This window comes from Brassica napus, chromosome C6 (assembly GCF_020379485.1).
Source record: "Brassica napus cultivar Da-Ae chromosome C6, Da-Ae, whole genome shotgun sequence".
NCBI lineage: Eukaryota > Viridiplantae > Streptophyta > Magnoliopsida > Brassicales > Brassicaceae > Brassica > Brassica napus.
In genome coordinates, this window is record NC_063449.1 from 47074484 (window position 1) to 47088284 (window position 13801).

Consider the following 13801-nt stretch of genomic DNA (forward strand, 5'->3'; position numbering starts at 1 on the left):
TAAAAATATACCCAAAAATTAAGTTTCGTATTTTCTTGAAGTTGATTTATTTTTTTCTAGAAAAGAATATTTTTATCTTGTCGTATTTAAAACAAGTATATATATGTATGACTAATTAGAAAATGATATAGCAAAAACTTTAACAAAGATTTTGAAAGATTAACAGATATTATTATTTTAGTATGTAACATCTACTATTTTACATCAAATTTATAATTTTAGTATTTACCACATGTACTTTGTGTATGTGTATAGCTCATATACATATTCAAAAGTAGCTTCAAAATAATATACTAGTTTTGCAATTGAATTAAATAAAGTATAAAGAAATTTAAGAAAGTTTACCGATTCAAATGATAACGATAATTTTTGAAGATTTAGTCTAAATCTGAATTTGTTGATTTAGTCTTACACTACAAAATCAAAAAAGAGTATATGTCAAAAATAGTAAATCAAACAGATATCTACGAGATCTTATTTATTGATTTGAAAAATACTTGATCCAAAGTTGTTAGAGAAAACACAGCCCAAAAACAGAAACGTTACTCCCTTTATTCTACCACTCTCTCTATACACTGTGTGATATTAAGCCTCCCACTTTCATTTCAATGGCCTAAACAACAGGTTTAACAGTAAAGAAACCAAACTAGCTTATGCTCTCTATTGTCTTTTCTCCTTTGTTTATATTTATCTCTGTTTTGTCTTCTTGTTTTTTTGTAGAATCAAGTATATAAATGAAGATGGGTGAGTTTCGAGAATCTTCATCTCCTCTAAGAACACCGTCTCATTCTCCTAACCAAAGTCTTCCCCGTCCAAACTACGTTCATGGAGACTTCTCTCCGAGCAACAACAGATTCTCTTTCAACTCTTCCTCAGAATTTTCACTCTCGAGCTCCTTCTCTAACGGATTCTACTCTTCCGACGATAGCTCTGCTTCTCCTCCGTTTAACGGGCTTATCCCTAACTACAATCACTCCTCTCCGTTCACTTATCATCACCATGAGAAGAGTGTTAACGGTGATGATCTTGGTCTGTGCAACGATCTCTACCGTATGAAAATCAAAGAAGATGTCGTCCAAGAAGATCCTCTCGCATCCTTTCTTGAGACGAATCATACTGGCTCATCTCTAGATCCACTCTATTTCTCACACTATGAGCCGAGGAACAACGGTGGCTTCTTCCACACGCAAAAGGAGCCATTTGACACGTGGTTCAACAACGACCAAACCGAAGACAAGAGAGACATGTTTGGTCATCAGACTCAAGATTCCATAGCCAACTCTCGTCAATTTGGATGGCCTAGCTACCCAACCAGCAACAGTCCTTACATCAACGGTCAGGAGATGTTAGGGTTAGGTATGAATCTTGGAGGAGGGTTAACAAGAGAACACTCAGCTTACTACAGAACACCAACAACAACATCATCAGACATGTTGCCATTGTTCTGCCAAGGAGCTCAGGCTTCTAAAGTGTCCGAACCATTTGCCTCTGATGAGAGTTTCTTCATGGACCATCAGAGAACCGGTGTTACTCGAGGATTGATGTCTGATCCTACAGAGATATGTCACACGAGTCTACCTAACGTGTGTGACATTCAAGGATACGTCTACTTGATGGCTAAAGACCAACACGGATGTAGATTCTTACAGAGGATATTCGATGAAGGAACTCCTGTTGACGCCATGATAATATTCAATGAAGTGATCTCTCATGTGGTTGAGCTTATGATGGATCCTTTTGGGAATTACTTGATGCAGAAGCTTCTAGATGTTTGTACTGAGGAGCAGAGGACGCAGATTGTGCTTGTGGCTACTGCTGAGCCTGGTCAACTTATAAGGATATCTCTCAACGCATACGGGTAATTAAAAATATTATTATTACATGATGTTTTGATTTTTAAGGATAATGTTTTAAATCTTGTTTTTTTTTTTTTTTTTTTTTTGTAGTACTCGAGTTGTTCAGAGATTAGTGGAAACTATCAGAACAGGAAAGCAGGTTTCTATGGTGAAGTCTGCGTTGAGACCTGGTTTTCTTGATTTGATCAAGGATTTAAATGGGAACCATGTGATTCAACGTTGCTTGCAGTGCCTTGGCACTGAAGATAACAAGGTTGAAATAAATAAACTTCACTCTCTTGTTACTATTGATATTTATTAGGTTAAATGTCGTTTATGTTTTTTTTTGGTTTGGACAGTTTATCTTTGACGCAGCTACAAAGTTCTGTACTGAGATTGCAACACATCGACATGGATGTTGTGTGCTCCAAAAATGCATTGCTTATTCAATGAGGCAACAAAGAGAGAAGCTGATCGCTGAGATCTCTAGAAACAGTCTCCTTCTTGCTCAAGACCCCTTTGGGTAAACATGATAGGCTGGCCGGTTCTATACACATCCCAATGAAACATTAGCATTGACTCCCAATTTTTAAAATACTATTATATATAAATGGCACGGTCCATAAATTGTAGAAAAATATTTTTTTTGTTAAGATTAACCCAAAAAATGTTTACAGGCCACGAAGATTTAATTTAAAACTTTTTGGATGATCTTTTTTTCTTTGCAGGAACTACGCAGTGCAGTTCGTTATAGAACTGAGGATTCCATCAGCGGTAGCTATGATGTTGGCTCAGTTAAAAGGACATTACGTTCAGCTATCCATGCAGAAGTTTAGTAGCCACATGGTAGAGAGATGTCTCATGCATTGTCCCGAGAGTCGTCCACAGATAGTGCGTGAGCTTGTCTCTGTTCCTCACTTTGATCACCTTCTTCAAGACCCTTACGCCAACTTCGTCATCCAAGCGGCTCTTGCCGCCACAAAGGTATACCAACCAAGTTGATTAATTGTCTTTTTGGTTTGGTTTGGTTTAAACCGATTTAAACCGGAACTGAACGTATCTACAGGGTCCACTCCATGCATCACTTGTGGAAGTGATAAGGCCACATTCGATTCTGCGTAATAATCCTTATTGCAAGAGGATTTTCTCGAGGAATCTACTGAAGAAGTGAAAGAATATGCTGCTGAGTCTGTAATTTCAAGAATCTGTTGTTGTTCTTACTCATCAAGCTTTGTTCGTTCTTATGAATAATAATCTCTGGACACAGTGTGATCTTGGATCCAGAGATTAAGAGCTCTCATTGTTGTTTTCTTTGTTTCTATTGTATTGTTCTGTTGTTTCTTTTGTTGTTTTTTTGTCTTGTCTCTGCTAATTTCATGTTGTAACAAACCGTGTTTCTTAACCCGGTTTAGTCTTTGAATAAATTCTTAATAAATTCTTATTTGTATTAATTCGGTAAAAGTTCATTATTCACTGTTTTGAGCCATTCATATCAGCAGGCTTAAGCTTACATGTTAGATGGGCTTTATTAAATAAGCTCATTATGTGGCTTCTAAACCGTTACACATAAGGAGCATTAGGGTTTTGGAAGCAGGACACTTGAGGGCGCCTCTGTATCTATATATCTATTCCCTCATCATATAATCATCACTGTAAGCGTTTTTTTATCTAGTTTCTAACGTTTCCCGAAATCTAAGATGACTAGTTCTTGTTTAGATTGCTTCACATAATATAGATAGATAAAGAAAACGGGTTTTTGTTTTTATTTTATTTGTTAGCTTGACCCTTGAGGGTTGACTTGTTGGTAGAAGAAACAATGAAACATTATGCCACTTCTTTCAGCAGCAAGATCCATTCTTATTAGCTTTGTTCTCGTGGCAAATATCAATCCGCCATCATGAGAGGGATTTTATTATTTGCAGTTTATTTCACTCTCTGCAAATATCATCCTTCTCTTTGGCACATCTCTTCTTCTTCAAAACATTATGATTATATTCATCTCCTTAAAAAAAAAGTAGGGAAAATAACCAAGAAAATATTTTCTTCCAGCGATGAAATTAAGTTTATAGATTGTTGTTTGATTGGTTGTGGTAGAAAACACGGGTACTAAAATATTTAAAACCTTCCAAAGCATTATCGTAACATCTCTGAACTGTACAGTCACTGACTCACAAGCCCGAACTTTTAGCCACGTTCATAAATTATAATAATCCTATCTTAAGAACCTTGTTAAGCCATTGGTATAGCCGTCTACGTAGTGGCACACAGTCATGCCCGTATCTTAGAGCATCATTATCTCTGTCCTTAATACTGTCCTTAACCTCTAATTATTAATTTTTAAAACAAAAGTGAGTTAGAGACGAAGTTTTCGTTTGTTAATTAGTAGACGTTTAATGCCCGTCCTTAAGGACACGCGTCGCAACCCGAGAGGAAGACCGAATCGGGAGAGTTACAACGCTTGAAGTATCGACTTCATTTTCTTTGCCTATCTTCTCTCCTTCTCTGGCGACGGCGATTGCAGGAGACGACACCGACCTCGACACCGCGTTCTCCGATCTCGGTTACAATCGCCACCTCTCTGCGTATCGCATCTCCTCTCCCTCACTTCTCTGATCTATCCGCCGAATCACGATCTCCTTCTCTCAATCGAATCGATTGTAAACAAGGTAATCTCACTCCTCTGTACCTCGTTGTGAGATTTGATTGTATTGTTAATTGACTGAATGATTGTTGTTTGTGATTGAATGATTGTTGTTTGAATAGGTGTAATGGTTCTGGTTTTAGTCTTATTATTAGGAGTGTTGGTTATGGTTATGTAAACGTGAGGTGAGAGTATTTGTGTTATATGTAAACCATAAAACTTGTGAACCAAGCTACAAACATGTTTATGGTTATGTCTTTGTATTTGTTTCAATTACCATGGACTTGTATTGTATGGTTATGTAAAGTGACAAGCATTTTTTGGTTGTTTCTTTCACATGGTGTACTACAAAGTCACAAGATTTTGTAATGTTCGAATTTTCTAATGTTCACGAGAGGTTTGCTTGTCATGGGGTCAGAAGAACAACAAGATGCACTCCTTGTGTATAAATATGATATGGTCTCCTCTTTAAAATATGTGAATCACCCCTCTTCTCTTCTCTTTCGAATACTTTTCTCTCTTTCGAAAATTTTTCTCTCTTTTGAAAATTTTTCTCTCTTTTTTAAATTTTCAATGGCATCATCTTCCCATTATCATTACCACAAAGATGATGATGATGATGGTGTCAACTTCTCTGTCAACGGAACAGACTAACATTTCGGTTACTATCTCACAGATGGTATTTATCCGAAATGGGCGACTTTTATTCAATTTATCTCACTACCACAAGGACCAAAAAAATTGTTATTTGCTACAACCCAAGAATCAGTCCGAAAAGATGTCGAGCGTGCTTTTGGAGTCTTGCAAGCTAGATTCGCCGTGGTTAAAAATCCATCCAGTTTATGGGATAAACGCAAAATAGCAAATATTATGAGAGCATGTATCATACTCCATAATATGATTGTCGAAGATGAAATAGATTCATACACTCAGTATGACTTTTTAGAATTTCAACAGGGACAAAATGAGGACCTCACATATTCTGTCGAAATGCCTACAAATCTCGGTAATACGCTTCAACGACGAACAAGAGTCCGGGATAGACAAGTCCATCAACAATTAAAAAATGATTTGATCGAACATATATGGGTTAAATTTGGAAATCTTCAAAATAATATGTAATTTTTAAGTTTCTATTAATGTAATAAAATGTTTATCATGTTTCTGAATTTTTTTTATTCAACTTTGTAATTTTTTTTTTCATCTTCGTAATTTTCTTTTATGTTTTCAATGTTTAATGTTATATGTTTTATGTAAAACTTATCTTTTACATTTATTTTAGTTATTAAAATAAACAATCAAAATTTTCTAAGGACTCATAAAAGTCCTTACCAATAATCAACAAAAATTCAAAAGTCCTTAACTTTGTCCTTAAACCCTAAGGTAATCAATAATAATGCTAAGGACTTAATTTGGGTCCCTCCTGTAATGATGCTCTTAAGAACCTTGGTAAGACATTTACACAGTAAATTAAATGTTTATGATGATGGTGAGAATAGCAGCCGGCCTAGTTCATAAATTATAATAATCCTATCTTAAGAACCTTGTTAAGCCATTGGTATAGCCGTCTACGTAGTGGCACACAGTCATGCCCGTATCTTAAGAACCTTGTTAGGACATGATTATCCATGTCCCTATTTTTTTGGTCCTTAGTGTTTTTTATTATTATTTCTAGCTTAGGACAATGTTAAGGACTTTTAACGAAAATTAGGATTATTGGTGGGACTTAATGTTGGTCCTAAGGGTAAATTCATTTCTTGAAGAAGGTGAAATTCATTTGTTGAAGAAGGTGAAATTTGTGAAGAAACAAAACTTGTATTACGTTTGATTCTGAAAATAAAACGAACCAACTCTTGGAACATTCCTTGTGCTCTATCTTCTTGTACTTATCCTTCCATGTTTTATAAAAACATTCCTGCATTTCTAGCACTTCGTGGCCAGCAAGGTTCATCACACCCACAACAGATAGCAAACTTGCATTCTGGTTCTTGACAAACTTGACATCACCAACACCTATCACTCTCATCGGCCAACCATATACATGACAAGTCTCCAATCTATTCCACTTAGCTAGCTTAACGAAGACAGCACCCGGTTCCCACACTCTAACACAAAGAGATAAACCCGAGAGTCCCTTTCCCATCAACACCTTTTGCATTCTCCAATGTTCGCATGTGACCCTTGATTATTATGGTCAAGTTGTGGCCTGGTTCCAGTCAACTCCTTTCTTTTGAACTTAAATTTCCATGTCTTTAGCATTTTACTCACGATCTTCTGCTGATTCTCTCTTCTTCCTCTTAAACACATTTGATCAAACAGCTGATGTGCAACTAAATCAATAGCCTCCACTGACTTTTGAGCCAACTTCTCCACCGAATCCATATCTAAAATGTATGCTTGTTCAACCTTTGGAGCACTCCAAACACCAACATCGTATGAATCATTGACTAGAAGATGTGAGCTATTGTTCTTAAGCAAAGCAGAAAGCAATTCATCAACCCTATGGCTTGGTTCCGTAAGAGAGTTTAATACCTGAATCGAATCTTTTCGTGGAATGAGATGATTCTCTCTTACTTCTGTTTCACTAAATGGTTTTAGAAGGGTTTAAGGGTTTCGAGAAATGGATAGATAAAACGCCATTGTTAAATCATCAGAGGAGGAGGAAGAAAAAAGATCGCCAGCTGTTACTAAGGACCATCTGATGAGGCCATCCAAGTAGAGGTTCCCATAGTTAGACTCGGTCCGACTACCCGGAGTGGAACCAGGGCTTTGCGAGAAGGTTTCACCCAGGGCTGTCCAACAAATCCTTGATCGAGATGGACAGACTGACCAGGACCAGCTGCTGACTGAGGAGATGGTCCAGTTGAAGATTCAAGATCAAGCCGGCCCAACAGAGGTTCAGGACGCGACCGGCCCGATCCAGTTCAGACTCAACCAAGCCGGACGTCTCATTTCCACATCCGAGCTTGGACCAGATCCCAATTCCATTTCATCCACTCCAACTCTTCATGGTTCTGAGAACTAGCCGACATCAGAAGGATTGGTATGCTGTTATACTCTTTTTCCTTATCGATTTTTGTCCCACTGGGTTTTCCCGAAAGGTTTTAACGAGGCAACAAGCAAGCATACTATGAATTCTGGTTTAGGCCTTCTCAAACCGACAACCAGTTGTCTGGTTTATCTTTATTTTTATTTATTTATTTGGTTAAGGCTTTGGGCTTTTGTTTCAGCCTTATTTTCGGCCAGCATGTTTTAAGGCCTTTTTATTTTGAGACCCATAAAGGAAAAACCCTATATAACTCTATGTGCTAGGCGATTTTTGCCATACCTTTTATGAAATAATTTTGCCTTTGCAAACTCAGAAACCCTAAGTCTTTTCCCTGTGAGAAACAGAGAGAGCAGCCGAGTCTTATCAAGCTCCAAACCACCAAGCTTGTGGCGATTCTTCACTTCCATTCCACCCATCGATTTGTCTTGAGAGTGATATACATCCAGCAAGCCAAATCCCATATCTATCCACCTCCATCCACTGTTCTTGTTGAGAGAGACACACATCCAGCAACAAGGATCCATCCACCATATCTCTATCCTTCTCTTACTTTGTTCATTCTTGCATCATATAGTTCTAGAGTTCCATTCAATTTAAAAACCCATAAAAAGTCATATTTGCTTCTGTTCTTAGTTCATCATTTAGTTTTCTTTCAGTTCATCATTTTAAATCCATAGAAAAACTCATAAAAATATTACTCATCTATTTCAGGAACCAGATCGGTCACTCCCCTCTCCATCGCAACCGTCTAGCTGCCCATAGCCAACTGTCCGATCTGTCCAGTCCGAGTTCTTGAACCTCTGGTCGATCCTTTGTCTTGCCTGATTCTCAGCCTGTATCATTTTTGGTATCAGAGCTCAAAGCTCCTACACCTACGGTTGTATCCTATCCTTTTTACCTTTGTTATTTAAAAAAAAAAATTTGCACTTGTTCTTGCTGTTCTTGGCGAGTTCAAAACTTGTTTTGTTTGCATAACTTTTGATCCATGTCTGTGCATTTTTCATTCAGTTAACTTGTTTTTGGCATCCATCGATTTTTACTTTCCTTTTTGGTCAGATTTTTCATTTAATTACATTTAAATTTTTTTTCTTGGCTTGCAATTCAAGTTTTCCCTATTTAAAAAAAAAAAAAAATTATTGTACTTTCCATATTTTTAAATTTTCGATTTCTCCTTTCCATTTTTCAAAAAAAAAAAAAAATTTGCATTCATTGCATGCCTTAGTTAGATATTTCTTTCATTCCTTTTTGAATTCTTGGCAAATCACTTGTTCTTTCTTCTCCTTTGGTCGCAGGAGACATGGGAGACTTAGATGGAGCCCCAACACAAGCCGAGATCAATGCTCAGCTGTTGGCTAACCATGCTGAACTCCAAGCCGCACTGGCTACGGTGACTGAGCAGCTGGCTCAGATAGCAGGGAGGAACCGAGCTAACGCTCCACCGCCGAGGAGGAGAAACCGACCCATTCCAGAAGAGCAACAATCCCAATCCAGTGAGGACAACTCGGACACTGACCGTACCGAACCGGACGAGCCGCGGAACGAACGGGCTGGGCGTGGGAACCGGCGGCAGTATCGGGTCCAAGGCGATGGTAGCCCGATCCGTAGGAGATTCCGGGATGAGGAGGTCGCTTGGCAAGGGGGCAAGGATCTCAAACTCACTCCACCAACCTTTGCTGGAAAGGTTGACCCGGACGCCTACATTGAATGGGAGAAGCGCATGGAGTACATCTTTGAGTACTACCGCTATACTGAGGCCAAGAAGATCGCCCTAGCCGCAGCCCAACTGACGGACAATGCCCTAACTTGGTGGGATAGGGAAGTAGCCGAGGTTGGCCGGGTCTATAGGATCGAGACTTGGAATGAGATGCGAGCTAAACTCCGAGCAAGGTATATTCCCTCTTACTATCAGCGGGATTTACTAAAATGTTTTCGCAAGTTGTCTCAGGGTACTAGGACCGTGGAGGAATACTTTGAAGAGTTCGAGGCTCTCAAGAACAAGCTCAGGACGCGCAAAACCGAAGAAGTTATGATGGCACAGTTCTTAGAAGGCCTTCAAGACCGCATCGCTCGCAAGGTGGAGAGGCAGACTTACGTCAACTTCAACGACCTCCTCCACTATGCCGTCCAGGCCGAGCAGCACATTAGGAGGAAGAACGCCTCTAGTGCCAGGAACAAGACGCCATGGGCTCCATCCGGATCCAAAGGAGCTGAGAAAAACAAGTCCGTTGAAGTGGAAGGCCGGTTCAAGAAGAACCAATCCGATCAGTCCAAACCAGGCTCATCCGAACCAGGTAAGGGACAAACTCCAGCCCAAAGAACCCGCGATATTACTTGTTTCAAATGTCAGGGGAAGGGGCACTACGCCAGGGACTGTCCGAACAAGCGTGTCATGATCCTTAAGGCGGACGGCGAGTATGAGTCCCAAGACGAGGTCAATGTAGGGTCGGCTGAATCAGGAGATGAGATAGTGGACTATGCTGAGACTGGTGAGCTACTGGTGGTCAGACGAGCTCTCAGTGCTCTCTTTGATCCAGAGACCGTCCAACGAGAGAACATCTTCCATACGAGGTGTAGCGTGGAGGGCAAGGTATGTAGTCTAATTATTGATGGTGGCTCTTGCACTAATGTGGCCAGCAGGTACCTTGTTGACAAGTTAGGGCTAGCAAAGTCGCCACACCCCAGACCATACAAGCTTAAATGGCTCAATGATGAGACGGAGCTTAAAATCTCGGAGCAAGTTGTTGTGCCCTTTTGTATTGGTAAGTACCAGGACCAGGTGAAGTGTGATGTGGTTCCTATGCAAGCCGGACATCTGCTGTTAGGAAGGCCTTGGCAGTTTGACAAGGATACCATTCACCGTGGAAGGACTAACACCTACAACTTCATCCACAACAACAAGAAGCACAGCCTGGCTCCTCTCAGCCCCCAAGAGGTCTACGAGATGCAGAGAGCCATGGACCAGTCTGGGCTGTTTAGTAAAACTAACCTTTTCATCTCTTCTAGTAAAGTGATTAAATCGTTACAGCAAGATACACAGGTGCTACTAATGTTCTTCAAGGAAGGTTGTTTTGCAGGTTTTGAGGCACCAGATTGCCCAGCTGAGATGCAAGTGCTAATGGACAAGTACAAGGACGTGTTTCCTGAGGAGATACCAGCCGGTTTACCACCTCTCCGAGGCATTGAGCATCAGATAGACTTTGTGCCCGGCGCCCCACTTCCAAACCGAGCCGCGTATCGAGTCAATCCGGATGAGGCTAAGGAGCTGGAGAGACAGGTCCAAGACCTTATGGACAAGGGATACATTCGAGAGAGTCTCAGTCCATGTGCAGTTCCCGTCCTCTTGGTGCCTAAGAAGGATGGTACATGGCGTATGTGTGTTGACTGGAGCCATCAACAACATCACCATAAAATATCGGTACCCCATTCCTAGACTTGATGATATGTTAGATGAACTGAGTGGTTCCACCATGTTTTCCAAGATTGATCTTAGGAGTGGATATCACCAAGTGCGGATGAAGGAGGGTGACGAGTGGAAGACTGCTTTTAAGACCAAGCAAGGCTTGTATGAGTGGCTTGTGATGCCATTTGGTCTTACCAACGCCCCTAGCACCTTCATGAGGCTTTTGAACGAGGTTCTAAGGCCCTACATTGGTAAATTTGTGGTTGTCTATTTTGATGACATATTGATTTACAGTCAGTGCTTATCCGATCACATTAGTCATGTAGAACAGGTTCTAAAGGCGCTCAGGCAGGAAGGTCTCTTTGCCAATCTCCAGAAGTGTGTCTTTTGCACTGACCAGTTAATATTTTTAGGCTTTGTTGTGAGCTCACAGGGTTTGAAGGTCGATGAGGAGAAGATCAAGGCCATCCAAGACTGGCCCACGCCGACCACTATTGGGCATGTCCGAAGTTTCCATGGCCTAGCCAGCTTCTATAGGCGGTTTGTCAAGGACTTCAGCACCATTGCTGCTCCCATGACCTCAGTGATCAAGAAGAATGTATCCTTTGTTTGGGGCCCTGCCCAAGAGGAGTCTTTCAACAAGCTTAAATATAGTTTAACTCATGCACCCGTTCTTACACTTCCTGATTTTCATAAAACTTTTGAGATTGAGTGTGACGCATCAGGTACAGGCATTGGAGCTGTTCTTACTCAAGGAGGCCGACCAGTGGCATTATTTAGTGAGAAATTGAGTGGAGCTGCCCTCAACTACCCAACCTATGACAAAGAGCTATACGCTCTAGTAAGGTCCCTTGAAACTTGGCAGCATTACCTTTTGTCTAAGGAATTTGTTATTCATACAGATCATGAGACACTTAAGCACTTGAGGGGACAGACCACGCTCAAGAAGAGGCACGCCAGATGGCTCGAGTTCGTGGAGACTTTTCCCTATGTGATCAAGTACAAGAAGGGCAAAGACAATGTGGTGGCCGATGCACTGTCCCGGAGACACACTCTCATTGTGACTATGGAGGCCAAGATCATGGGTTTCGAACATATTAAAGAATCTTATGCCACTGATCTTGATTTTAATGAGGCTTTCAGGAACACTGAGAAGGGAGCTTTCGGACAATACTACCAGCATGGAGGGTTCCTGTTCAAGGGAAAGAGGTTGTGCATTCCCAAAGGAGCCATGAGGGAACTGCTGGTTCGGGAGGCCCATGGTGGCGGCCTCATGGGGCACTTTGGTCGGGACAAGACCTTGAGTGTCCTAACTGAACATTTCTTTTGGCCAAACATGAAGAAGGACGTGGAGAGCATATGTGCCAAGTGCACTACCTGCCTTAAAACCAAGTCCAGGTCACATCCTTACGGTTTACAAATGCCATTGCCGATTCCTAACCACCCTTGGGTAGACATTTCTATGGACTTTGTGCTGGGTTTACCCAAGATAAACCACAAGCATTCCATTTTTGTAGTGGTAGACAGGTTCTCCAAGATGGCCCATTTCATAGCCTGCAACGCCACAAATGATGCTACTCAGACCGCCGACCTATTCTTCAAAGAAGTGGTCTGACTACATGGTGTTCCTCGAACCATTGTGTCTGACCGAGATACCAAGTTCCTCAGCCATTTCTGGAAGACACTATGGGGCAAGTTGGGAACCAAGCTGCTATTCTCCACCACTTGTCATCCCCAAACCGACGGCCAGACTGAGGTAGTAAACCGTACACTCTCTCAACTGTTGAGAGCTACGGTCGGTAAGAATTTAAGAAATTGGTTGTCTTGTTTGCCTTTTGTTGAGTTTGCTTATAACCATGCTAGGCACTCTACTACTAACCTGTCACCTTTTGAGATTGTTTATGGGTTTCAGCCAGAGACTCCTTTAGACTTCACCGAACTGCCCAGCGCCATGTACCGCAGTCGTGATGGAGCCAGTAAGGCCGAGTTTGTTAAGAACATGCACTTGAAGGTTAAGGAGAGGATAGAGGCCAAGACGGCTAAGGTCAAGGCCAAGTATGACCAGAAGAGGAAGGAGGTGCTGTTCGAGCCCGGAGACTTGGTGTGGTTACACATGCGGCCCGAGAGGTTTCCGGAAGCCAGGAAGTCCAAAATCTCTCCCCGTGGGACAGGACCATTCCGCATTTTAAAGAAGATCAACGATAATGCCTATATCCTTGACCTCCCGGCTGAATTTAAATTCTCACATACTTTCAATGTCTCGGATTTGTCTCCTTTCCATGCAGATAGCTTTGATGATTTTGCAGATGACGGTGTTCTGAGGTCAGAACCTCTTCAAGGGGGAGGGAATGATGAGGCCATCCAAGTAGAGGTTCCCATAGTTAGACGCGGTCCGACTACCCAGAGTGGAACCAGGGCTTTGCGAGAAGGTTTCACCAAGGCTGTCCACAAATCCTTGATCGAGATGGACAGACTGACCAGGACCAGCTGCTGATTGAGGAGATGGTCCAGTTGAAGATTCAAGATCAAGCCGGCCCAACAGAGGTTCAGGACGCGACCGGCCCGATCCAGTTCAGACTCAACCAAGCCGGACGTCTCATTTCCACATCCGAGCTTGGACCAGATCCCAATTCCATTTCATCCACTCCAACTCTTCATGGTTCTGAGAACTAGCCGACATCAGAAGGATTGGTATGATGTTGTACTCTTTTTCCTTATCGGGTTTTGTCCCACTGGGTTTTCCCGAAAGGTTTTAACGAGGCAACAAGCAAGCATACTATGAATTCTGGTTTAGGCCTTCTCAAACCGACAACCAGTTGTCTGGTTTATCTTTATTTTTATTTATTTATTTGGTTAAGGCTTTGGGCTTTTGTTTC

General features: G+C 41.3%; 1 protein-coding gene across 1 annotated transcript; it reads left to right on the forward strand.

The window, feature by feature from the left end:
• The first annotated feature begins 488 nt into the window (after positions 1-488).
• LOC106357330 (putative pumilio homolog 7, chloroplastic) lies at positions 489-3296 on the forward strand. The gene is made up of 6 exons (XM_013797010.3): positions 489-624; positions 721-1858; positions 1947-2109; positions 2195-2358; positions 2564-2819; positions 2902-3296. The coding sequence occupies exons 2-6, from the start codon at positions 735-737 to the stop codon at positions 3004-3006; spliced, it is 1812 nt and encodes a 603-aa protein (XP_013652464.1). The 5' UTR covers positions 489-624; positions 721-734; the 3' UTR covers positions 3007-3296.
• Positions 3297-13801: the final 10505 nt, after the last annotated feature.

Coding starts and splice junctions, on each gene's coding strand:
- LOC106357330 (XM_013797010.3), top strand. CDS start 735: ATGAAGATGGGTGAGTTTCGAGAATCTTCATCTCCTCTAAGAACACCG. Junction 1,859..1,946: donor ATATCTCTCAACGCATACGG/GTAATTAAAAAT, acceptor TTTTTTTTGTAG/TACTCGAGTTGTTCAGAGAT. Junction 2,820..2,901: donor CGGCTCTTGCCGCCACAAAG/GTATACCAACCA, acceptor ACGTATCTACAG/GGTCCACTCCATGCATCACT.